General features: G+C 48.8%; 1 protein-coding gene across 2 annotated transcripts in view; it reads right to left on the bottom strand.

Annotated features, from left to right (window-relative positions):
• Nucleotides 1-689: 689 nt before the first annotated feature.
• Nucleotides 690-25,962, bottom strand: part of LOC135520688 (ceramide synthase 2-like) — a 47,762-nt gene continuing 22,489 nt past the window's right edge. The window contains exons 3-11 of one of the 2 annotated variants that reach the window (XM_064946425.1): nucleotides 22,282-22,399; nucleotides 19,936-20,054; nucleotides 13,702-13,759; nucleotides 13,180-13,230; nucleotides 12,527-12,619; nucleotides 10,653-10,781; nucleotides 10,201-10,307; nucleotides 9,851-10,004; nucleotides 690-1,002 (exon numbers count right to left, since the gene is read on the bottom strand). In XM_064946425.1, the coding sequence (XP_064802497.1) occupies nucleotides 871-1,002; nucleotides 9,851-10,004; nucleotides 10,201-10,307; nucleotides 10,653-10,781; nucleotides 12,527-12,619; nucleotides 13,180-13,230; nucleotides 13,702-13,759; nucleotides 19,936-20,054; nucleotides 22,282-22,399 (961 nt within the window). In that variant the 3' untranslated portion in view covers nucleotides 690-870. The remainder of the gene's footprint in view (nucleotides 1,003-9,850; nucleotides 10,005-10,200; nucleotides 10,308-10,652; nucleotides 10,782-12,526; nucleotides 12,620-13,179; nucleotides 13,231-13,701; nucleotides 13,760-19,935; nucleotides 20,055-22,281; nucleotides 22,400-25,962) is intronic. The other variant, XM_064946424.1, reaches the window with a different exon arrangement.

Here is a 25,962-nt window from a genome sequence, read left to right as displayed (position 1 = left end):
TGTAGTTCTCAGGCTTTAGGAATGCCTTTCCTTCTCCTTCATCCATTTTCTCTACCACTCTCTCCTTTTCCTCTTCCCTCCATCTCTCCCTTTCCCCTTCCCTCCATCTCTCCCTTTCCTCTTCCCTCCATCTCTCCTTTTCCTCTTCCCTCCATCTCTCCCTTTCCCCTTCCCTCCATCTCTCCCTTTCCTCTTCCCTCCATCTCTCCCTTTCCTCTTCCCTCCATCTCTCCCTTTCCCCTTCCCTCCATCTCTCCTTTTCCTCTTCCCTCCATCTCTCCTTTTCCTCTTCCCTCCATCTCTCCCTTTCCCCTTCCCTCCATCTCTCCTTTTCCTCTTCCCTCCATCTCTCCTTTTCCTCTTCCCTCCATCTCTCCCTTTCCCCTTCCCTCCATCTCTCCCTTTCCCCTTCCCTCCATCTCTCCCTTCCCTCCATCTCTCCCTTTCCCTCCATCTCTCCCTTTCCCCTTCCCTCCATCTCTCCCTTTCCCCTTCCCTCCATCTCTCCCTTTCCCTCCATCTCTCCATCTCTCCCCTTCCCTCCATCTCTCCATCTCTCCCCTTCCCTCCATCTCTCCATCTCTCCCCTTCCCTCCATCTCTCATCTCTCCCCTTCCCTCCATCTCTCATCTCTCCCCTTCCCTCCATCTCTCCCTTTCCCCTTCCCTCCATCTCCCACTTTCCCCTTCCCTCCATCTCTCCCTTTCCCCTTCCCTCCATCTCCCCCTTTCCCCTTCCCTCCATATCTCCCTTTCCCCTTCCCTCCATGTCTCCCCTTCCCTCCATATCTCTCCTTCCCTCCATATCTCCCACTCTGCTGAGTGAGGGATGTGAATTCTTCACACTCTTACTTCCTGGCACACGTTTTCATTACTCCGTCTTGCGGTGGTTGTTGTGAGCGGCGTGACCATTCTGCACCACACTTTTCTTCTCCACCCCCTCCTCTTCCTCCCCTGACTCGTCCGTCTCTTCTTTATCGCTCCTCTCGTCCTCCACCTTTTCCTAAAGCAAAAGGAGAAAAAGAAAGAGAGGTATGTTTAGAAACAGGTCATCCGTCCAGAGACATTACTTTTCCTTTCGGCAAACTGAACCCAAACCAGACTGCTGCTCTTTATCAGCTGGGCTTTCCAACACATATCAATGTGTGATTTCTGAATAAACTTTCTCTCTCCTCCCCCACCCCTCCTCTCCCAGTCTCTCTACTCTACCTACCCCACCCACCCCTCCTCTCCCAGTCTCTCTCCTCCACCCACCCTCCTCTCCCAGTCTCTCTCCTCCACCTACCCCACCCACCCCTCCTCTCCCAGTCTCTCTCCTCCACCCACCCTCCTCTCCCAGTCTCTCTCCTCCACCTACCCCACCCACCCCTCCTCTCCCAGTCTCTCTCCTCCACCTACCCCACCCACCCCTCCTCTCCCAGTCTCTCTCCTCCACCTACCCCTCCTCTCCCAGTCTCTCTCCTCCACCTACCCACCCCTCCCAGTCTCTCTCCTCCACCCTCCCACCCCTCCTCTCCCAGTCTCTCTCCTCCACCCACCCTCCTCTCCCAGTCTCTCTCCTCCACCCACCCTCCTCTCCCAGTCTCTCTCCTCCACCCACCCTCCTCTCCCAGTCTCTCTCCTCCACCCACCCCTCCTCTCCCAGTCTCTCTCCTCCACCCACCCTCCTCTCCCAGTCTCTCTCCTCCACCTACCCCACCCACCCCTCCTCTCCCAGTCTCTCTCCTCCACCTACCCCTCCTCTCCCAGTCTCTCTCCTCCACCTACCCACCCCTCCCAGTCTCTCTCCTCCACCCTCCCACCCCTCCTCTCCCAGTCTCTCTCCTCCACCCTCCCACCCCTCCTCTCCCATTCTTTCTCCTCCACCCTCCCACCCCTCCTCTCACAGTCTCTTTACTCCACCCACCCCTCCCAGTCTCTCTCTCTCCTCCACCTACCCACCCCTCCTCTCCCAGTCTCTCTTCTCCACCCTCCCACCCCTCCTCTCCCATTCTTTCTCCTCCACCCTCCCACCCCTCCTCTCCCAGTCTCTCTCCTCCACCCTCCCTCTCCCAGTCTCCTCCACCCACCCCCTCCTCTCCCAGTCTCTCTCCTCCACCCACCCCTCCTCTCCCAGTCTCTCTCCTCCACCCTCCCACCCCCTCCTCTCCCAGTCTCTCTCCTCCACCCACCCACTCCTTCTCTCCCAGTCTCTCTCCTCCACCCTCCCACCCCTACTCTCCCAGTCTCTGTCCCCCACCCACCCACCCCTCCTCTCCCAGTCTCTCTCCTCCACCCTCCGTCTCTCTCCTCCACCCACCCACCCCTCCTCTCCCAGTCTCTCTCCTCCACCTACCCCACCCACCCCTCCTCTCCCAGTCTCTCTCCTCCACCTACCCCACCCACCCCTCCTCTCCCAGTCTCTCTCCTCCACCTACCCACCCCTCCTCTCCCAGTCTCTCTCCTCCACCTACCCACCCCTCCCAGTCTCTCTCCTCCACCCTCCCAACCCTCCTCTCCCAGTCTCTCTCCTCCACCCACCCACCCCTCCACTCGCAGTCTCTTTACTCCACCCACCCCTCCCAGTCTCTCTCTCTCCACCTACCCACCCCTCCTCTCCCAGTCTCTCTCCTCCACCCTCCCACCCCTCCTCTCCCATTCTCTCTCCTCCTCCCTCCCACCCCTCCTCTCCCATTCTCTCTCCTCCTCCCTCCCACCCCTCCTCTCCCAGTCTCTCTCCTCCACCCTCCCTCTCCCAGTCTCTCTCCTCCACCCTCCTTCTCCCAGTCTCTCTCCTCCACCCTCCCTCTCCCAGTCTCTCTCCTCCACCCACCCACCCCTCCTCTCCCAGTCTCTCTCCTCCACCCTCCCACCTCTCCCAGTCTCTCTCCTCCACCCTCCCACCCCTACTCTCCCAGTCTCTCTCCCCCACCCACCCACCCACCCACCCCTCCTCTCCCAGTCTCTCTCCTCCACCCTCCCACCCCTCCTCTCCCAGTCTCTCTCCTCCACCTACCCCACCCACCCCTCCTCTCCCAGTCTCTCTCCTCCACCTACCCACCCACCCCTCCTCTCCCAGTCTCTCTCCTCCACCTACCCACCCCTCCTCTCCCAGTCTCTCTCCTCCACCTACCCACCCCTCCCAGTCTCTCTCCTCCACCCTCCCAACCCTCCTCTCCCAGTCTCTCTCCTCCACCCTCCCACCCCTCCTCTCCCAGTCTCTTTACTCCACCCACCCCTCCCAGTCTCTCTCCTCCACCCTCCCACCCCTCCTCTCCCAGTCTTTCTCCACCCTCCCACCCCCTCCTCTCCCATTCTCTCTCCTCCACCCTCCCACCCCTCCCAGTCTCTCTCCTCCACCCTCCCTCTCCCAGTCTCTCTCCTCCACCCTCCCTCTCCCAGTCTCTCTCCTCCACCCTCCCTCTCCCAGTCTCTCTCCTCCACCCTCCCACCTCTCCCAGTCTCTCTCCTCCACCCTCCCACCCTACTCTCCCAGTCTCTCTCCTCCACCCTCCCACCCCTACTCTCCCAGTCTCTCTCCTCCACCCTCCCACCCCTACTCTCCCAGTCTCTCTCCTCCACCCTCCCACCCCTACTCTCCCAGTCTCTCTCCCCCACCCACCGACCCACCCACCCACCCCTACTCTCCCAGTCTCTCTCCTCCACCTACCCACCCCTCCCAGTCTCTCTCCTCCACCCACCCACCCCTCCTCTCCCAGTCTCTCTCCTCCACCCTCCCACCCCTGTATGTAGTGTTGTCAGGGTGTGTGTGTGTCTGTAGTGTTGTCAGGGTGTGTGTGTATGTAGTGTTGTCAGGGTGTGTGTGTATGTAGTGTTGTCAGGGTGTGTGTGTATGTAGTGTTGTCCGGGTGTGTGTGTCTGTAGTGTTGTCAGGGTGTGTGTGTCTGTAGTGTTGTCAGGGTGTGTGTCTGTAGTGTTGTCAGGATGTGTGTGTAGTGTTGTCAGGGTATGTGTGTGTGTGTAGTGTTGTCAGGGTATGTGTGTGTATAGTGTTGTCAGGGTGTGTGTGTAGTGTTGTCAGGGTGTGTGTGTAGTGTTGTCAGCGTGTGTGTGTGTATAGTGTTGTCAGGGTGTGTGTGTTGTGTTGTCAGGGTGTGTGTAGTGTAGTGTTGTCAGGGTGTGTGTGTGTAGTGTCGTCAGGGTGTGTGTAGTGTCGTCAGGGTGTGTGTGTGTGTAGTGTCGTCAGGGTGTGTGTGTGTGTAGTGTCGTCAGGGTGTGTGTGTGTGTAGTGTCGTCAGGGTGTGTGTGTGTGTAGTGTCGTCAGGGTGTGTGTGTGTGTTGTGTCGTCTGGGTGTGTGTGTGTGTAGTGTCGTCAGGGTGTGTGTGTGTGTAGTGTCGTCAGGGTGTGTGTGTGTAGTGTCGTCAGGGTGTGTGTGTGTAGTGTCGTCAGGGTGTGTGTGTGTGTAGTGTCGTCAGGGTGTGTGTGTGTGTAGTGTCGTCAGGGTGTGTGTGTAGTGTCGTCAGGGTGTGTGTGTGTGTAGTGTCGTCAGGGTGTGTGTGTGTGTAGTGTCGTCAGGGTGCGTGTGTAGTGTCGTCAGGGTGCGTGTGTAGTGTCGTCAGGGTGCGTGTGTAGTGTCGTCAGGGTGCGTGTGTAGTGTTGTCAGGGTGCGTGTGTAGTGTTGTCAGGGTGCGTGTGTAGTGTTGTCAGGGTGCGTGTAGTGTTGTCAAGGTGCGTGTAGTGTTGTCAGGGTGCGTGTAGTGTTGTCAGGGTGCGTGTAGTGTTGTCAGGGTGCGTGTAGTGTTGTCAGGGTGCGTGTAGTGTTGTCAGGGTGTGTGTAGTGTTGTCAGGGTGTGTGTGTAGTGTTGTGTTGTCAGGGTGTGTGTGTGTAGTGTTGTCAGGGTGTGTGTGTGTGTAGTGTTGTCAGGGTGTGTGTGTAGTGTTGTCAGGGTGTGTGTAGTGTTGTCAGGGTGTGTGTGTGTGTAGTGTCGTCAGGGTGTGTGTGTGTGTAGTGTCGTCAGGGTGTGTGTGTGTGTAGTGTCGTCAGGGTGTGTGTGTGTGTAGTGTCGTCAGGGTGTGTGTAGTGTCGTCAGGGTGTGTGTGTAGTGTCGTCAGGGTGTGTGTGTAGTGTCGTCAGGGTGTGTGTGTAGTGTCGTCAGGGTGTGTGTAGTGTTGTTAGGGTGTGTGTAGTGTTGTCAGGGTGTGTTTGTAGTGTTGTGTTGTCAGGGTGTGTGTAGTGTAGTGTTGTCAGGGTGTGTGTGTGTAGTGTCGTCAGGGTGTGTGTAGTGTCGTCAGGGTGTGTGTGTAGTGTCGTCAGGGTGTGTGTGTGTGTAGTGTCGTCAGGGTGTGTGTGTGTGTAGTGTCGTCAGGGGTGTGTGTGTGTGTAGTGTCGTCAGGGTGTGTGTGTGTGTAGTGTCGTCAGGGTGTGTGTGTGTGTAGTGTCGTCAGGGTGTGTGTGTGTGTAGTGTCGTCAGGGTGTGTGTGTGTAGTGTCGTCAGGGTGTGTGTGTGTAGTGTCGTCAGGGTGTGTGTGTGTGTAGTGTCGTCAGGGTGTGTGTGTGTGTAGTGTCGTCAGGGTGTGTGTGTAGTGTAGTGTCGTCAGGGTGTGTGTGTAGTGTCGTCAGGGTGTGTGTGTGTGTAGTGTCGTCAGGGTGTGTGTGTGTAGTGTCGTCAGGGTGTGTGTGTAGTGTCGTCAGGGTGTGTGTGTAGTGTCGTCAGGGTGTGTGTGTGTGTAGTGTTGTCAGGGTGTGTGTGTGTGTGTAGTGTTGTCAGGGTGTGTGTGTGTGTAGTGTTGTCAGGGTGTGTGTAGTGTTGTCAGGGTGTGTGTAGTGTTGTCAGGGTGTGTGTGTGTGTAGTGTTGTCAGGGTGTGTGTAGTGTTGTCAGGGTGTGTGTGTGTAGTGTTGTCAGGGTGTGTGTGTAGTGTTGTCAGGGTGTGTGTGTAGTGTTGTCAGGGTGTGTGTAGTGTTGTCAGGGTGTGTGTGTTGTGTTGTCAGGGTGTGTGTGTTGTGTTGTCAGGGTGTGTGTGTAGTGTTGTCAGGGTGTGTGTGTAGTGTTGTCAGGGTGTGTGTAGTGTTGTCAGGGTGTGTGTGTAGTGTTGTCGGGGTGTGTGTAGTGTTGTCAGGGTGTGTGTGTAGTGTTGTCAGGGTGTGTGTGTAGTGTTGTCAGGGTGTGTGTGTAGTGTTGTCAGGGTGTGTGTGTAGTGTTGTCAGGGTGTGTGTGTGTAGTGTTGTCAGGGTGTGTGTGTGTAGTGTTGTCAGGGTGTGTGTGTAGTGTTGTCAGGGTGTGTGTGTAGTGTTGTCAGGGTGTGTGTGTAGTGTTGTCAGGGTGTGTGTGTGTGTGTGTAGTGTTGTCAGGGTGTGTGTGTAGTGTTGTCAGGGTGTGTGTGTAGTGTTGTCAGGGTGTGTGTGTAGTGTTGTCAGGGTGTGTGTGTGTGTGTGTAGTGTTGTCAGGGTGTGTGTGTAGTGTTGTCAGGGTGCGTGTGTAGTGTTGTCAGGGTGCGTGTGTAGTGTTGTCAGGGTGCGTGTGTAGTGTTGTCAGGGTGCGTGTGTAGTGTTGTCAGGGTGCGTGTAGTGTTGTCAAGGTGCGTGTAGTGTTGTCAGGGTGCGTGTAGTGTTGTCAGGGTGCGTGTAGTGTTGTCAGGGTGCGTGTAGTGTTGTCAGGGTGCGTGTAGTGTTGTCAGGGTGCGTGTAGTGTTGTCAGGGTGTGTGTAGTGTTGTCAGGGTGTGTGTGTAGTGTTGTGTTGTCAGGGTGTGTGTGTGTAGTGTTGTCAGGGTGTGTGTGTGTGTAGTGTTGTCAGGGTGTGTGTGTAGTGTTGTCAGGGTGTGTGTAGTGTCGTCAGGGTGTGTGTGTGTGTAGTGTCGTCAGGGTGTGTGTGTGTGTAGTGTCGTCAGGGTGTGTGTGTGTGTAGTGTCGTCAGGGTGTGTGTAGTGTCGTCAGGGTGTGTGTGTAGTGTCGTCAGGGTGTGTGTGTAGTGTCGTCAGGGTGTGTGTGTAGTGTCGTCAGGGTGTGTGTAGTGTTGTTAGGGTGTGTGTAGTGTTGTCAGGGTGTGTTTGTAGTGTTGTGTTGTCAGGGTGTGTGTAGTGTAGTGTTGTCAGGGTGTGTGTGTGTAGTGTCGTCAGGGTGTGTGTAGTGTCGTCAGGGTGTGTGTGTAGTGTCGTCAGGGTGTGTGTGTGTGTAGTGTCGTCAGGGTGTGTGTGTGTGTAGTGTCGTCAGGGTGTGTGTGTGTGTAGTGTCGTCAGGGTGTGTGTGTGTGTAGTGTCGTCAGGGTGTGTGTGTGTGTAGTGTCGTCAGGGTGTGTGTGTGTAGTGTCGTCAGGGTGTGTGTGTGTAGTGTCGTCAGGGTGTGTGTGTGTGTAGTGTCGTCAGGGTGTGTGTGTGTGTAGTGTCGTCAGGGTGTGTGTGTAGTGTAGTGTCGTCAGGGTGTGTGTGTAGTGTAGTGTCGTCAGGGTGTGTGTGTAGTGTCGTCAGGGTGTGTGTGTGTGTAGTGTCGTCAGGGTGTGTGTGTGTAGTGTCGTCAGGGTGTGTGTGTAGTGTCGTCAGGGTGTGTGTGTAGTGTCGTCAGGGTGTGTGTGTGTGTAGTGTTGTCAGGGTGTGTGTGTGTGTAGTGTTGTCAGGGTGTGTGTGTGTGTAGTGTTGTCAGGGTGTGTGTGTGTGTAGTGTTGTCAGGGTGTGTGTAGTGTTGTCAGGGTGTGTGTAGTGTTGTCAGGGTGTGTGTGTGTGTAGTGTTGTCAGGGTGTGTGTGTGTAGTGTTGTCAGGGTGTGTGTGTGTAGTGTTGTCAGGGTGTGTGTGTAGTGTTGTCAGGGTGTGTGTGTAGTGTTGTCAGGGTGTGTGTGTAGTGTTGTCAGGGTGTGTGTGTTGTGTTGTCAGGGTGTGTGTGTTGTGTTGTCAGGGTGTGTGTGTAGTGTTGTCAGGGTGTGTGTGTAGTGTTGTCAGGGTGTGTGTAGTGTTGTCAGGGTGTGTGTGTAGTGTTGTCGGGGTGTGTGTAGTGTTGTCAGGGTGTGTGTGTAGTGTTGTCAGGGTGTGTGTGTAGTGTTGTCAGGGTGTGTGTGTAGTGTTGTCAGGGTGTGTGTGTAGTGTTGTCAGGGTGTGTGTGTGTAGTGTTGTCAGGGTGTGTGTGTGTAGTGTTGTCAGGGTGTGTGTGTAGTGTTGTCAGGGTGTGTGTGTAGTGTTGTCAGGGTGTGTGTGTAGTGTTGTCAGGGTGTGTGTGTGTGTGTGTAGTGTTGTCAGGGTGTGTGTGTAGTGTTGTCAGGGTGTGTGTGTAGTGTTGTCAGGGTGTGTGTGTAGTGTTGTCAGGGTGTGTGTAGTGTTGTCAGGGTGTGTGTGTGTAGTGTTGTCAGGGTGTGTGTGTGTAGTGTTGTCAGGGTGTGTGTGTTGTGTTGTCAGGGTGTGTGTGTTGTGTTGTCAGGGTGTGTGTGTAGTGTTGTCAGGGTGTGTGTGTAGTGTTGTCAGGGTGTGTGTAGTGTTGTCAGGGTGTGTGTGTAGTGTTGTCGGGGTGTGTGTAGTGTTGTCAGGGTGTGTGTGTAGTGTTGTCAGGGTGTGTGTGTAGTGTTGTCAGGGTGTGTGTGTAGTGTTGTCAGGGTGTGTGTGTAGTGTTGTCAGGGTGTGTGTGTGTAGTGTTGTCAGGGTGTGTGTGTGTAGTGTTGTCAGGGTGTGTGTGTAGTGTTGTCAGGGTGTGTGTGTAGTGTTGTCAGGGTGTGTGTGTAGTGTTGTCAGGGTGTGTGTGTGTGTGTGTAGTGTTGTCAGGGTGTGTGTGTAGTGTTGTCAGGGTGTGTGTGTAGTGTTGTCAGGGTGTGTGTGTAGTGTTGTCAGGGTGTGTGTAGTGTTGTCAGGGTGTGTGTGTGTAGTGTTGTCAGGGTGTGTGTGTGTAGTGTTGTCAGGGTGTGTGTGTGTGTAGTGTTGTCAGGGTGTGTGTGTAGTGTTGTCAGGGTGTGTGTGTGTGTAGTGTTGTCAGGGTGTGTGTGTGTGTAGTGTTGTCAGGGTGTGTGTGTAGTGTTGTCAGGGTGTGTGTGTGTGTGTAGTGTTGTCAGGGTGTGTGTGTGTGTAGTGTTGTCAGGGTGTGTGTGTAGTGTTGTCAGGGTGTGTGTGTAGTGTTGTCAGGGTGTGTGTGTAGTGTTGTCAGGGTGTGTGTGTGTGTAGTGTTGTCAGGGTGTGTGTGTAGTGTTGTCAGGGTGTGTGTGTGTGTAGTGTTGTCAGGGTGTGTGTGTAGTGTTGTCAGGGTGTGTGTGTGTGTAGTGTTGTCAGGGTGTGTATGTAGTGTTGTCAGGGTGTGTGTGTAGTGTTGTCAGGGTGTGTGTGTGTGTAGTGTTGTCAGGGTGTGTATGTGTGTAGTGTTGTCAGGGTGTGTATGTAGTGTTGTCAGGGTGTGTGTGTAGTGTTGTCAGGGTGTGTGTGTAGTGTTGTCAGGGTGTGTGTGTAGTGTTGTCAGGGTGTGTGTGTGTGTAGTGTTGTCAGGGTGTGTGTGTAGTGTTGTCAGGGTGTGTGTGTGTGTAGTGTTGTCAGGGTGTGTATGTAGTGTTGTCAGGGTGTGTGTGTAGTGTTGTCAGGGTGTGTGTGTAGTGTTGTCAGGGTGTGTGTGTAGTGTTGTCAGGGTGTGTGTGTAGTGTTGTCAGGGTGTGTGTGTGTGTAGTGTTGTCAGGGTGTGTGTGTGTGTAGTGTTGTCAGGGTGTGTGTGTAGTGTTGTCAGGGTGTGTGTAGTGTTGTCAGGGTGTGTGTGTGTGTAGTGTTGTCAGGGTGTGTGTGTGTGTGTAGTGTTGTCAGGGTGTGTGTGTAGTGTTGTCAGGGTGTGTGTAGTGTTGTCAGGGTGTGTGTAGTGTTGTCAGGGTGTGTGTGTAGTGTTGTCAGGGTGTGTGTGTGTAGTGTTGTCAGGGTGTGTGTGTAGTGTTGTCAGGGTGTGTGTGTAGTGTTGTGTACATACATCACTGCTCAGGAAGCGGACAGCCATACGCAGAATGAGGATGGCCCAGAAGATATGGAGACACTGCAGCACCATCATAAGGAAATTCAGGAAGTAGTATCCAAAGAACGGAGAGTACATAGTCATTGGATAAATGTACGTAGAATAAATGATGCTGAGAGAGAGGAGGGGGGGGCAAGAAGAGCAATAACATCAGTAACAACCAACAGACCATTAACAGACATGTATGATGCTAATCAGAATTTGTTGTTCACTGACTTGCCTAAAAGGTTACTTAAGTAAAACAATCAGAATGGCTGTGAGAGACAGATCATTGGTGTGCGGGGGGGAGTGTTCAGGTGTCATCTCACTAGAAAGGGAAGATATAGAGTCTAGTGAAGATGAAGACGGCAGCGAAGAGGAAGAAGACGTAGTTACTGGTGTTTCTCCATCCAGCATAGATGAATATCTTAGCGGACTATCAGAGAGAGGGAGAGAGAGAGAGAAAGGTTGTTGTTGATAGAAAATAATTGTAATGTCATATTTCTTCCACCAGGTGACAGTACTAAATCTCTCCATATCTCCACTTCTCCAATATCAGTAGTACTTTGTCCACTTCCTGGTTTATCAAATAAAATGGGATTTCCTTGTGGGTGATTCCCCTGTGGGCCCCAACTACAAACTACATGTGCTAACTGTAAGTTGTTTTGGATAACAGCAACTACTAAATCACCATAGTGTTATTGTGTTTATTATCGTATCATGGCAGTGATATTACTTTCATGTTATGTTGGTGACCCAGCTCTCCTGTAATTGGTTGTACCTCCAGTAAATAGTCGGAGGAGTCGTGCAGCAGCATGATGAGCGTACCCGCTCTGATGTAGTTGACACACCAGGAGAAACTGATGAGGAAGATGGTGGCCATATGGTGAACCATCTGCTCCTTAAAGTCCTACACAGAGGGAGGGAAGGAGAGAAGGAGGGAAAGAGACAAATGCAGGGAGGGAGAGAGAAGGTTAGAGTTTGTGTTTTGTTACCTTGATAACATGATAACATTCTGATCCTTCACACACACTATAGTAAATCATGCCAGAGGGCCATCAGGTGACTTTATTTAGCAGGTACACGGTCTGTACTGACCTGACCCTAGTGGAGTAGAGTCCACTGACAAACTCCCCTTTAACCTCCGGCTCCACACACACAGGTGACATCATTTAGCAGGTACACGGTCTGTACTGACCTGACCCTAGTGGAGTAGAGTCCACTGACAAACTCCCCTTTAACCTCCGGCTCCACACACACAGGTGACATCATTTAGCAGGTACACGGTCTGTACTGACCTGACCCTAGTGGAGTAGAGTCCACTGACAAACTCCCCTTTAACCTCCGGCTCCACACACACAGGTGACATCATTTAGCAGGTACACGGTCTGTACTGACCTGACCCTAGTGGAGTAGAGTCCACTGACAAACTCCCCTTTAACCTCCGGCTCCACACACACAGGTGACATCATTTAGCAGGTACACGGTCTGTACTGACCTGACCCTAGTGGAGTAGAGTCCACTGACAAACTCCCCTTTAACCTCCGGCTCCACACACACAGGTGACATCATTTAGCAGGTACACGGTCTGTACTGACCTGACCCTAGTGGAGTAGAGTCCACTGACAAACTCCCCTTTAACCTCCGGCTCCACACACACAGGTGACATCATTTAGCAGGTACACGGTCTGTACTGACCTGACCCTAGTGGAGTAGAGTCCACTGACAAACTCCCCTTTAACCTCCGGCTCCACACACACAGGTGACATCATTTAGCAGGTACACGGTCTGTACTGACCTGACCCTAGTGGAGTAGAGTCCACTGACAAACTCCCCTTTAACCTCCGGCTCCACACACACAGGTGACATCATTTAGCAGGTACACGGTCTGTACTGACCTGACCCTAGTGGAGTAGAGTCCACTGACAAACTCCCCTTTAACCTCCGGCTCCACACACACAGGTGACATCATTTAGCAGGTACACGGTCTGTACTGACCTGACCCTAGTGGAGTAGAGTCCACTGACAAACTCCCCTTTAACCTCCGGCTCCACACACACAGGTGACATCATTTAGCAGGTACACGGTCTGTACTGACCTGACCCTAGTGGAGTAGAGTCCACTGACAAACTCCCCTTTAACCTCCGGCTCCACACACACAGGTGACATCATTTAGCAGGTACACGGTCTGTACTGACCTGACCCTAGTGGAGTAGAGTCCACTGACAAACTCCCCTTTAACCTCCGGCTCCACACACACAAACACGTCATATCAGTCCAATGTCCACCTCCTGCAGTTGCCCCCTGACCCCTGTCCCTATACACACTGACACTTACATCAGTGCCATGACAGTAACCCCTGGTCGTCAGTACAGGGGCAACACCATGGCGACAGCAGGAGAGGGATCGGAAAGACTTGCTTACTGTTTTCAATGAATCACTTGTCGCTAACAGAGTGTGCAGCCTTGGTTAACCACTATCCCTGATCTTGTCAACTGCACTCCCCCATGTATGGAAGAATCTTCAGGTGATCTGCGTGCTGTAATTGATTGACTCTTAAAGTGAATAGGACTGTAAGTAAAGGGATTCTGTACCTGTATTCTTGATTGTTACAAGCATAGTGAGTTTCATAGAGCAGGCGCGGTGCACACTTACTTTCCGTTTGACGTCTGATGCCACACTGAAGATTAGAGAGACGTAGAAACCCAGCTCTATCATATAGTACCAATACTGAGACGGCAGGAGAGTCTGGGGGAGAGATGAGAGATTGAGGGATGGAGAGAGAAATGGATGAGGGATGGAGAGGAACAGATGAGGGATGTAGAGGAACAGATGAGGGATGGAGAGGAACAGATGAGGGATGGATTGATGGAGATAAATTGATGAGAGATGGAGGGATGGAGGGAAATTGATGAGGGATGGAGAGAAATTGATGAGAGATGGGGGGATGGGGAGAGAGATGGAGAGAAATTGATGAGAGATGGAGGGATATTGATGAGAGATGGAAGGATATTGATGAGAGATGGAGGGATAGGGAGAGAGATGGAGAGAAATTGATGAGAGATGGAGGGATGGAGGGAAATTAATGAGAGATGGAGGGATAGGGAGAGAGATGGGATGGGGAGAGAGAGAGAGGAGAGAAAGAGCAAGATAATATCAACATACATTGATACTTCCATAATATGCTTTCTGAACACAGTCAAACACTGGTCATAACATGATATGATTGGTTATGATATATGCCTTCCAATGACTTTCCTATGTTACAATGTATTAGTTACCACTCATCAATAACCAGAAGGACATACCAGAATAGGGAAACCCTGCCACATCTCCTTAAAGTCATACAGCCAGGGTTTCTGAGAGAGGGAGAGAGTCATACATAAATCAGACTAACTTCAGTCACAGAGAAATACAGCATTGAAACAGAAGAAGTGATAAATCATTTTCATACCCTCTTTAAAAAAAATATTATATATTAATTTGTCTTTATAATTCTCTTCCAGTGTCATTCGTAACTTCTTTATTAATCATGTTAGAAAAACATCAAATTGTATAACATTTGTTTTGGATACTCCGTTTTCCGTGATATAACCAGCCTGTTGTTGACAGGGCTGTTGTTGACAATTCTATCTTAGTATCCTGTAACACATTAATGCGGTCAGTGAACAGGCTCTGTTTCTCCCATCAATGGTTTAACTAGGATCTAAAGTTGAAACGATGAGTTATGACAGAGGTCAGATGACACGATTGACCAATGAGGGTGCAGGGAGATTAGCTTGGAGATAGGCGAGAGTTTTAAAGGTCAAAAGTGAAACAGCAGTACTCACGTCAATGAGGGCAGCCAGGCCAGCAATGAAAGCAAGAAGGTAAAAGGTGAATCTCCAACTGCAAGAGAACACACACAATCATTGGACAACACACACACACAGACTTTATACTACAGTGCATTTGGAAAGTATTCAGACCCCTTGACCTTTTCAACATTTTGTTACGTTACAGCCTTATTCTAAAATTGATTAAATGTTTTTCCCCTCATCAATCTACACACAATACCCCATAATGACAAAGCAAAAACAGCTTTTTAGATATTTTTGCAAATGTATTAAAAATACAAAACTTAAATATCATATTTAAATAAGTATTCAAATCCTTTACTCAGTACTTTGTTGAAGCACCTTTAGCAGCGATTATGGCCTCAAGTCATCTTGGGAATGACCCTATAAGCTTGGCACACCTGTATTTGGGGAGTTTCTCCCATTCTTCTCTGCAGATCCTCTCAAACTCTGTCAGGTTGGATGGGGAGCTTCGCTGACCAGCTCTTTTCACATTACTCCAGAGATGTTCGATCGGGTTCAAGTCCAGGCACTGGCTGGGCCACTCAAGGACTGTCACAACTTCTGCCGAAGTCGGTCCCTCTCCTTGTTCGGGTGGCGTTCGGCATCACCGGTCTTCTAGCCATCGCCGATTCACCTTTCATTTTCCATTTGTTTTGTCTTGTCTTCCCACACACCTGGTTTCAATTCCATCATTACATGTTGTGTATTTAACCCTCTGTTCCCCCCATGTTCTTGTCTGGAATTGTTTATTGTAGTGCTTGTGCACGTTATGCTGGTGTGTAACGGGTTTTGTACCCATTGATTTATTGTTCTGTTTCCGGTGGTTTTGTTTATTAAACTGCGCCATTGTAAATCAGTTTTTGCTCTCCTGTGCCTGACTTCTCTGCCGCCAGTACGCACCCCATACAAGGACATTCAGAGACTTGTCCCGAAGCCACTCCTGCGTTGTCTAGGCTGTGTGCTCAGAGTCATTGTCCTATCGGAAGATGACCCTTCACCCCAGGCTGAGGTCCTGAGCAGGTTTTCATCAATGATCTCTCAGGACTTTGCTCCGTTCATCTTTCCCTCATCTCCAAGTCCCTGCTGCTGAAAAATATCCCCACAGCATGATGCTGCCACCACCATGCTTCACCGTAGGGATGGTGCCAGGTTTCCTCCAGACGCGACACTTGGCATTCAGGCCAAATAGTTCAATCTTGGTTTCATCAGAACAGATCATTTTTTCCAAGCAGGGCTGTCATCTGCCTTTTACTGAGGAGTGGCTTCCGTCTGGCCACTCTACCATAAAGGCCTGATTGGTGGAGTGCTACAGAGATGGTTCCCCAGGTTGTCAATTATGGATCTCTCTGATTCAGAGGGGTTGGGTTAAATGCGGAAGACACATTTCAGTTGAATGCATTCAGTTGTACAACTGACTAGGCATCTCCCTTTCTGGAAGGTTCTCCCATAGAGTGACCATCGGGTTCTTGGTCACCTCCCTGACCAAGGCCCTTCTCCCCTGATTTCTCAGTTTAGCCGGACGGCCAGCTCTAGGAAGAGTCTTGCTGGTTCCAAACTTAGTTCATTTAAGAATGATGGAGGCCACTGTGTTCTTGAGGACCTTCAATGCTGCAGACATTTTTTGATACCCTTCCCAGATCTGTGCCACGACACAATCCTGTCTCAGAGCTCTATGGACAATTCCTTCGACCTCATGGCTTGGTTTTTGCACTAACATGCACTGTCAACTGTGGGACCTTATATAGACCGGTGTGTGCCGTTCCAAATTATGTCCAATCAATACATTTGACCAAATGTGGACTCTAATCAAGTTGTAGAAACATCAACGATGATCAATGGAAAAAGGATGAACCAGAGCTCAATTTCGAATCTCATAGCAAATGGTCTGAATACTTATGTAAATAAAGTATTTCAGTTTGTTTTTTTTATACATTTGCACAAATTTTTAAAAACCTGTTATCACTGTCATTATGGGGTATTGTATGTAGGTTGATGAGGGAAAAAATATATGTAATCAATTTTAGAATAAGGCTGTAATGTAAAAAAATGTGGCAAAAGTGAAGGGGTCTGAATACATTTACATTTACATTTAAGTCATTTAGCAGACGCTCTTATCCAGAGCGACTTACAAATTGGTGAATTCACCTTCTGACATCAGTGGAACAGCCACTTTACAATAGTGCATCTAAATACTTTCTGAATGCACTTACGGTACAGTAAAGAGAACATACACACATTCTGTTAAACTGTAATGGATCAGTCCCGTGCAAACTTCCCAGCACACAATGGGAACAGTCATACAGTAGCCTCCCAGTTCAGTCTTGTCACAGATAGAGACCAGACCTCCAGTACTGTACAACAACAACCTGCTGACTACAGATAGAGACCTCCAGTATTGTACAACAACCTGCTGACTACAGATAGAGACCTCCAGTATTGTACAACAACCTGCTGACTACAGATAGAGACCTCCAGTACTGTACAACACAACAACCTGCTGACTACAGATAGAGACCTCCAGTACTGTACAACACAACAACCTGCTGACTACAGATAGAGACATCCAGTACTGTACAACACAACAACCTGCTGACTACAGATAGAGACCTCCAGTACAGTACAACAATCTGCTGACTACAGATAGAGACCTCCAGTACAGTACAACAACCTGCTGACTACAGATAGAGACCTCCAGTAGAGTATAACACAACAACCTGCTGACTACAGATAGAGACCTCCAGTACAGTACAACACAACAACCTGCTGACTAGATAGAGACCTCTAGTACTGTACAACAACAACCTGCTGACTACAGATAGAGACCTCCAGTACTGTACAACACAACAACCTGCTGACTACAGATAGAGACCTCCAGTACAGTACAACAATCTGCTGACTACAGATAGAGACCTCCAGTACAGTACAACAACCTGCTGACTACAGATAGAGACCTCCAGTACAGTACAACACAACAACCTGCTGACAACAGATAGAGACCTCCAGTACTGTACAACACAACAACCTGCTGACTACAGATAGAGACCTCCAGTACTGTACAACACAACAACCTGCTGACTACAGATAGAGACCTCCAGTACTGTACAACACAACAACCTGCTGACTACAGATAGAGACCTCCAGTACTGTACGACACAACAACCTGCTGACTACAGATAGAGACCTCCAGTACTGTACAACACAACAACCTGCTGACTACAGATAGAGACCTCCAGTACTGTACAACACAACAACCTGCTGACTACAGATAGAGACCTCCAGGACTGTTCAACACAACAACCTGCTGACTACAGATAGAGACCTCCAGTACTGTACGACACAACAACCTGCTGACTACAGATAGAGACCTCCAGTACTGTACAACACAACAACCTGCTGACTACAGATAGAGACCTCCAGTACTGTACAACACAACAACCTTCTGACAACAGATAGAGACCTCCAGTACAGTACAACAATATGCTGACTACAGATAGACCTCCAGTACAGTACAACAACCTGCTGACTACAGATAGAGACCTCCAGTACAGTACAACACAACAACCTGCTGACTACAGATAGAGACCTCCAGTACTGTACAACACAACAACCTGCTGACTACAGATAGAGACCTCCAGTACTGTACAACACAACAACCTTCTGACAACAGATAGAGACCTCCAGTACAGTACAACAACCTGCTGACTACAGATAGAGACCTCCAGTACAGTACAACACAACAACCTGCTGACAACAGATAGAGACCTCCAGTACAGTACAACACAACAACCTGCTGACTACAGATAGAGACCTCCAGTACTGTACAACACAACAACCTGCTGACTACAGATAGAGACCTCCAGTACAGTACAACAACAACCTGCTGACTACAGATAGAGACCTCCAGTACTGTACAACAACCTGCTGACTACAGATAGAGACCTCCAGTACTGTACAACAACAACCTGCTGACTACAGATAGAGACCTCCAGTACTGTACAACAAAACAACCTGCTGACTACAGATAGAGACCTCCAGTACAGTACAACACAACAACCTGCTGACTACAGATAGAGACCTCCAGTACTGTACAACACAACAACCTGCTGATAGAGACCCCCAGTACTGTACAACACAACAACCTGCTGACTACAGATAGAGACCTCCAGTACTGTACAACACAACAATCTGCTGACTACAGATAGAGACCTCCAGTACAGTACAACACAACAACCTGTTGACTACAGATAGAGACCTCCAGTACTGTACTGGAGGTACTGGTTTTTGTCTACACTAGTGATTGTGACATTAACTACAGGTTTTTATCTACACTAGTGATTGTGACATTAACTACAGGTTTTTATCTACACTAGTGATTGTGATATTAAATACAGGTTGTATCTACACTAGCAATTGTGATATTAACTACAGGTTGCATCTACACTAGTGATTGTGATATTAACTACAGGTTGCATCTACACTAGTGATTGATATTAACTACAGGTTGCATCTACACTAGTGGTGTGATATTAACTACAGGTTGTTATCTACACTAGTGATTGTGATATTAAATACAGGTTATATCTACACTAGTGATTGATATTAACTACAGGTTGTTATCTACACTAGTGATTGTGATATTAAATACAGGTTATATCTACACTAGTGATTGTGATATTAAATACAGGTTATATCTACACTAGTGATTGTGATATTAAATACAGGTTATATCTACACTAGTGATTGTGATATTAACTACAGGTTGTTATCTACACTAGTGATTGTGATATTAAATACAGGTTGTCTCTACACTAGTGATTGTGATATTAAATACAGGTTTTTATCTACACTAGTGATTGTGATATTAACTACAGGTTGTTATCTACACTAGTGATTGTGATATTAATGTCAGTATTAGTGTAACACAGCCACTGTCTCAGTCCAACTGTCTCCTGGGACTGGTGAGGGATGTGAGGGGTGTGAGGGATGTGAGGGGTGTGAGGGGTTTGAAGGATGTGAGGGGTGTGAGGGATGTGAGGGATGTGAGGGATGTGAGGGGTGTGAGGGATCTGAGGGATCTGAGGGGTGTGAGGGGTGTGAGGGATGTGAGGGGTGTGAGGGGTGTGAGGGATGTGAGGCATATGTGTGTGTGTGGCCTGGGGGGTAGGAGGAGCCTTGATAAAACCAGGCTGGCAATATAATGAGTGCAGATATACTGTAAATAGACTCATGCTTTAACACTCAGACATGTGCTCACAGCACGTGTGTGTGTGTCTGTGCATGGGGGTGTGTTGGTGAGAGTTTTGCATTAAGCAGCTTTTTGTGAAGCAGCTGTGTTGTTATCTTGTTTTGTGCCTGTGTTCATGCATGTGTGTGGGAGTGTTACGTTCCCCAGTTTATGTGTTGTAGTTTGTATGTTTGCATGTGTTTATTTCAGGAAATGGCTTTCTGAAAACCCTCAAGCAGCTGATTGGTCGACTCCAGGGCTAATTGGAGAGCTGACCCCGCCCCTCGTTAAGACAGCTGTCTCCAAATTACCCATTCAATCTGAAGCTATATAAAAGCCAGTGTTCTGTTCAGGAGAGAGAGAGATTTGCTGGGAGGTCATTGCAGAGATTTTGCTAGAGAGATTTTGCTGGGCTGAGAGTTTGCTAGAGATTTTGCTGGGCTGAGAGTTGGTATGTTTTGTGAGTTTGTTGCTCAGATAGAGCTTATTTGATGTCCTTTTGTTTCTTAGTTTGTTTGTGAAATTGTTTAATATTCTGTTTCATTTGTTCCCAGGGGGGAAGGGGAAGGCACCTAGGGAGTGCTTAGGCAAGAGGCCCGCGGGCATACATATACCCGTAGCATATTCACTGTCTAGGCACACTAGGTAAGACCTGGGCAGACCACCCCCTTGTATTTTGGTTAGGGCACCAGGTGGTGCTAAATTAGGTAAGTAGTGGGTAGGCAGGTAAGATAGGAGAGGGGGGGCTTTGAGATTTACTTTCTTTGCTTTGGTTCCGTCCAGCCCCTTTTCCCCATATTACCGTGTGAAGGAATAAAGTCCTGGTAAACGGTACCACATTCTGCCTGTTGTCATCCTTTCTTGCACCTACAGTCCATACCTTTTTCACTTCACGGAGAGTTTAGTTGTAGCAGGGTGTTGCGTTCCCTCTTCATAGAGGCGTGCGTAACAGGGAGTGTGTATGCATATGGGTATTTGTGCGTGTGTGTGTGTGTGTGTACCTGGCCTCTTTGAACTTCTTCAGTAGACTGGGTCGGTCCTGGTTCCTGCGTCTCCTGAACCATCTCTGCACCTGTCTCTCTGAACAACCTGTCTGCTTACACAGACTGTCTATAGAACTCTGTAGGAGGGAGACAGAGCGGGGAATAGAGGGAGAGAGAAAGGGAGGAGGGAGGGAGAGCGGGGGATAGAGGGAGAGAGAAAGTGAGGGAGGGAGAGCAGGGGATAGAGGGAGAGAGAAAGTGAGGGAGGGAGAGCGGGGGATAGAGGGAGAGAGAAAGTGAGGGAGGGAGAGCGGGGGATAGAGGGAGAGAGAAAGTGAGGGAGACAGAGCGGGGAATAGAGGGAGAGAGAAAGGGAGGAGGGAGGGAGAGCGGGGATAGAGGGAGAGAGAAAGTGAGGGAGGGAGAGCAGGGGATAGAGGGAGAGAGAAAGTGAGGGAGGGAGAGCGGGGGATAGAGGGAGAGAGAAAGTGAGGAGGGAGGGAGAGCGGGGGATAGAGGGAGAGAGAAAGTGAGGAGGGAGGGAGAGCGGGGGATAGAGGGAGAGAGAAAGTGAGGGAGGGAGAGCGGGGGATAGAGGGAGAGAGAAAGTGAGGGAGACAGAGCGGGGAATAGAGGGAGAGAGAAAGGGAGGAGGGAGGGAGAGCGGGGGATAGAGGGAGAGAGAAAGTGAGGGAGGGAGAGCGGGGGATAGAGGGAGAGAGAAAGTGAGGAGGGAGGGAGAGCGGGGGATAGAGGGAGAGAGAAAGTGAGGAGGGAGGGAGAGCGGGGGATAGAGGGAGAGAGAAAGTGAGGGAGGGAGAGCAGGGGATAGAGGGAGAGAGAAAGTGAGGGAGGGAGAGCGGGGGATAGAGGGAGAGAGAAAGTGAGGGAGGGAGAGCGGGGGATAGAGGGAGAGAGAAAGTGAGGGAGACAGAGCGGGGAATAGAGGGAGAGAGAAAGTGAGGGAGGGAGAGCGGGGGATAGAGGGAGAGAGAAAGTGAGGAGGGAGGGAGAGCGGGGGATAGAGGGAGAGAGAAAGTGAGGGAGGGAGAGCAGGGGATAGAGGGAGAGAGAAAGTGAGGGAGGGAGAGCGGGGGATAGAGGGAGAGAGAAAGTGAGGAGGGAGGGAGAGCGGGGGATAGAGGGAGAGAGAAAGTGAGGAGGGAGGGAGAGCGGGGGATAGAGGGAGAGAGAAAGTGAGGAGGGAGGGAGAGCGGGGGATAGAGGGAGAGAGAAAGTGAGGGAGGGAGAGCAGGGGATAGAGGGAGAGAGAAAGTGAGGGAGGGAGAGCGGGGGATAGAGGGAGAGAGAAAGTGAGGAGGGAGGGAGAGCGGGGGATAGAGGGAGAGAGAAAGTGAGGGAGGGAGAGCGGGGAATAGAGGGAGAGAGAAAGGGAGGAGGGAGGGAGAGCGGGGGATAGAGGGAGAGAGAAAGTGAGGGAGGGAGAGCAGGGGATAGAGGGAGAGAGAAAGTGAGGGAGGGAGAGCGGGGGATAGAGGGAGAGAGAAAGTGAGGAGGGAGGGAGAGCGGGGGATAGAGGGAGAGAGAAAGTGAGGAGGGAGGGAGAGCGGGGGATAGAGGGAGAGAGAAAGTGAGGAGGGAGGGAGAGCGGGGGATAGAGGGAGAGAGAAAGTGAGGAGGGAGGGAGAGCGGGGGATAGAGGGAGAGAGAAAGTGAGGAGGGAGGGAGAGAGAGCGGGGGATAGAGGGAGAGAGAAAGTGAGGAGGGAGGGAGAGCGGGGGATAGAGGGAGAGAGAAAGTGAGGAGGGAGGGAGAGCGGGGGATAGAGGGAGAGAGAAAGTGAGGAGGGAGGGAGAGCGGGGGATAGAGGGAGAGAGAAAGTGAGGGAGGGAGAGCGGGGGATAGGGGGAGAGAGAAAGGGAGGAGGGAGAGATAAAGGGAGGATGGAGAGAGAGACAGTTTAGCATAATGATTTGTGTGGTGCTGTATAGAGATGTAGGATCTTAATTTGAGTCAGGTTGTGTGGTGCTGTATAGAGATGTAGGATCTTAATTTGAGTCAGGTTGTGTGGTGCTGTATAGAGATGTAGGATCATAATTTGAGTCAGTTTTCTAAAATAATTCTGCAGCAACCGGATATATGAATTATTATATGGATTATAATTAGGGGTTGATACATTTTTCGTTAGGGCAAATCAAGTTTGAAATGACAAACTTTAGAAGCCTTTTTAAAACTCAAATACACACGTTTACATTTTTTGCTGTGCAGATTTTTTTTTGCAACAAAAGACTGAACAAATTAAGATCTGTAGCAATTGTGTAGTGTTAATGTGTGTGCGTGCGTACCCGTGTGCATGTGTCTCTGTGCTTGCGTGCATTGGTGTAGTCTTTTTAGTTGTGTTACCTGTGAGGGGTTCTTGGTTGTGTTACAGTAGAATGACTCCAGTGTGGGGTTGTGTGAGACTATGAGCCGAACTTTCTCCTTCACCCCCATGACAGCAGCCAGTGGGGTGGCCACTAACCTGCACATACCGAGAGGGGGGAGAGAGGGATGAGATGGGAGGAAGAGAGAGAGACGGCATGATACGGTTTGATATTATCATGAGGGAGGATGGAGAGGTATGAAGGGAGGGAGAGAAAGTGATAGAGAGAGAGTGACAGAGAAAGGTTGACTGATTACTATTGCTAAGATAACACACGACATACAGGTGGGTTCTAAAAATATGAGAGAAGAGAAGAGAGGGAGGGAAAGGACACAGAGGAGAAGAGGAAGCAGAGATATGATCAGAGTGACTCAGTGAAAACAGACCAAGATTAAATTACAGATTGAAGGTAAAATAATGTAATTAAAGATTAGCGGTGGAGAGGACAAGGTGGACAGAGGGAAAAGGGAGAGAGGGAGGGCGGGGAGGAGAAAAAGGGTGGAGCACGTGGAGGAGGGGGGGAGAGGCGTAGGAATATAAACATGTAGACAGATGGTGAAAGAGAAGAGTTATTAACATGTAGACAGATGAGGGAAAGAGAAGAGGTATTAACATGTAGACAGATGAGGGAAAGAGAAGAGGTATTAACATGTAGACAGATGGGGAAAGAGAAGAGGTATAAACATGTAGACAGATGAGAGAAAGAGAAGAGGTATTAACATGTAGACAGATGGGGAAAGAGAAGAGGTATTAACATGTAGACAGATGGGGGAAAGAGAAGAGGTATTAACATGTAGACAGATGAGAGAAAGAGAAGAGGTATTAACATGTAGACAGATGGGGAAAGAGAAGAGGTATTAACATGTAGACAGATGGGGGAAAGAGAAGAGGTATTAACATGTAGACAGATGGGGGAAAGAGAAGAGGTATTAACATGTAGACAGATGGGGGAAAGAGAAGAGGTATTAACATGTAGACAGATGGTGAAAGAGAAGAGGTATTAACATGTAGACAGATGGTGAAAGAGAAGAGGTATTAACATGTAGACAGATGAGGGAAAGAGAAGAGGTATTAACATATAGACAGATGGTGAAAGAGAAGAGGTATTAACATATAGACAGATGGTGAAAGAGAAGAGGTATTAACATGTAGACAGATGGGGGGAAAAGAAGAGGTATTAACATGTAGACAGATGAGGGAAAGAGAAGAGGTATTAACATGTAGACAGATGAGGGAAAGAGAAGAGGTATTAACATGTAGACAGATGGTGAAAGAGAAGAGGTATTAACATGTAGACAGATGGTGAAAGAGAAGAGGTATAAACATGTAGACAGATGGGGGAAAGAGAAGAGGTATTAACATGTAGACAGATGGTGAAAGAGAAGAGGTATGAACATGTAGACAGATGGTGAAAGAGAAGAGGTATTAACATGTAGACAGATGGGGGAAAAAGAAGAGGTATTAACATGTAGACAGATGGTGAAACAGAAGAGGTATTAACATGTAGACAGATGAGGGAAAGAGAAGAGGTATAAACATGTAGACAGATGGGAGAAAGAGAAGAGGTATAAACATGTAGACAGATGGGGGAAAAAGAAGAGGTATTAACATGTAGACAGATGGTGAAACAGAAGAGGTATTAACATGTAGACAGATGGTGAAAGAGAAGAGGTATTAACATGTAGACAGATGGTGAAAGAGAAGAGGTATGAACATGTAGACAGATGGTGAAAGAGAAGAGGTATTAACATGTAGACAGATGAGGGAAAGAGAAGAGGTATTAACATGTAGACAGATGGGGGAAAGAGAAGAGGTATTAACATGTAGACAGATGAGGGAAAGAGAAGAGGTATTAACATGTAGACAGATGGTGAAAGAGAAGAGGTATTAACATGTAGACAGATGGTGAAAGAGAAGAGGTATAAACATGTAGACAGATGGGGGAAAGAGAAGAGGTATTAACATGTAGACAGATGGGGGAAAAAGAAGAGGTATTAACATGTAGACAGATGGTGAAACAGAAGAGGTATTAACATGTAGACAGATGAGGGAAAGAGAAGAGGTATTAACATGTAGACAGATGGTGAAAGAGAAGAGGTATAAACATGTAGACAGATGGGAGAAAGAGAAGAGGTATAAACATGTAGACAGATGGTGAAACAGAAGAGGTATTAACATGTAGACAGATGAGGGAAAGAGAAGAGGTATTAACATGTAGACAGATGGTGAAAGAGAAGAGGTATTAACATGTAGACAGATGGTGAAAGAGAAGAGGTATAAACATGTAGACAGATGGGGGAAAGAGAAGAGGTATTAAAATGTAGACAGATGGTGAAAGAGAAGAGGTATTAACATGTAGACAGATGGTGAAAGAGAAGAGGTATAAACATGTAGACAGATGGGGGAAAGAGAAGAGGTATAAACATGTAGACAGATGGTGAAAGAGAAGAGGTATGAACATGTAGACAGATGGTGAAAGAGAAGAGGTATTAACATGTAGACAGATGGTGAAAGAGAAGAGGTATGAACATGTAGACAGATGGTGAAAGAGAAGAGGTATTAACATGTAGACAGATGAGGGAAAGAGAAGAGGTATTAACATGTAGACAGATGGGGGAAAGAGAAGAGGTATTAGCATGTAGACAGATGAGGGAAAGAGAAGAGGTATTAACATGTAGACAGATGGTGAAAGAGAAGAGGTATTAACATGTAGACAGATGGTGAAAGAGAAGAGGTATAAACATGTAGACAGATGGTGAAAGAGAAGAGGTATGAACATGTAGACAGATGGTGAAAGAGAAGAGGTATTAACATGTAGACAGATGGGGGAAAAAGAAGAGGTACTAACATGTAGACAGATGGTGAAAGAGAGGTCCTGTGTGGCTCAGTCGGTAGAGCATGGCGCTTGCAACGCCAAGCGTCGTGGGTTCGATTCCCGCTGGGGCCACCCATATGTAAAAAAGTAGTGGCCCCAGCCGACTTGTAAGTCGCTTTGGACAAAAGCGTCTGCTAAATGGGATATATTTTATTATATTTATTAAGAGGTATGAACATGTAGACAGATGGTGAAACAGAAGAGGTATTAACATGTAGACAGATGAGGGAAAGAGAAGAGGTATTAACATGTAGACAGATGGTGAAAGAGAAGAGGTATAAACATGTAGACAGATGGGAGAAAGAGAAGAGGTATAAACATGTAGACAGATGGGGGAAAGAGAAGAGGTATGAACATGTAGACAGATGGTGAAAGAGAAGAGTTATTAACATGTAGACAGATGAGGGAAAGAGAAGAGGTATGAACATGTAGACAGATGGTGAAAGAGAAGAGGTATTAACATGTAGACAGATGGGGGAAAAAGAAGAGGTATTAACATGTAGACAGATGGTGAAACAGAAGAGGTATTAACATGTAGACAGATGGTGAAAGAGAAGAGGTATAAACATGTAGACAGATGGGAGAAAGAGAAGAGGTATAAACATGTAGACAGATGGGGGAAAGAGAAGAGGTATTAACATGTAGACAGATGGGGGAAAGAGAAGAGGTATGAACATGTAGACAGATGGTGAAAGAGAAGAGGTATAAACATGTAGACAGATGGGAGAAAGAGAAGAGGTATAAACATGTAGACAGATGGGGGAAAGAGAAGAGGTATTAACATGTA

Source organism: Oncorhynchus masou, chromosome 29, assembly GCF_036934945.1.
Source record: "Oncorhynchus masou masou isolate Uvic2021 chromosome 29, UVic_Omas_1.1, whole genome shotgun sequence".
Lineage (NCBI taxonomy): Eukaryota > Metazoa > Chordata > Actinopteri > Salmoniformes > Salmonidae > Oncorhynchus > Oncorhynchus masou.
The sequence above is the reverse complement of the archived record's forward strand: the minus strand, read 5'-3'. Positions and strand labels throughout refer to the sequence as shown.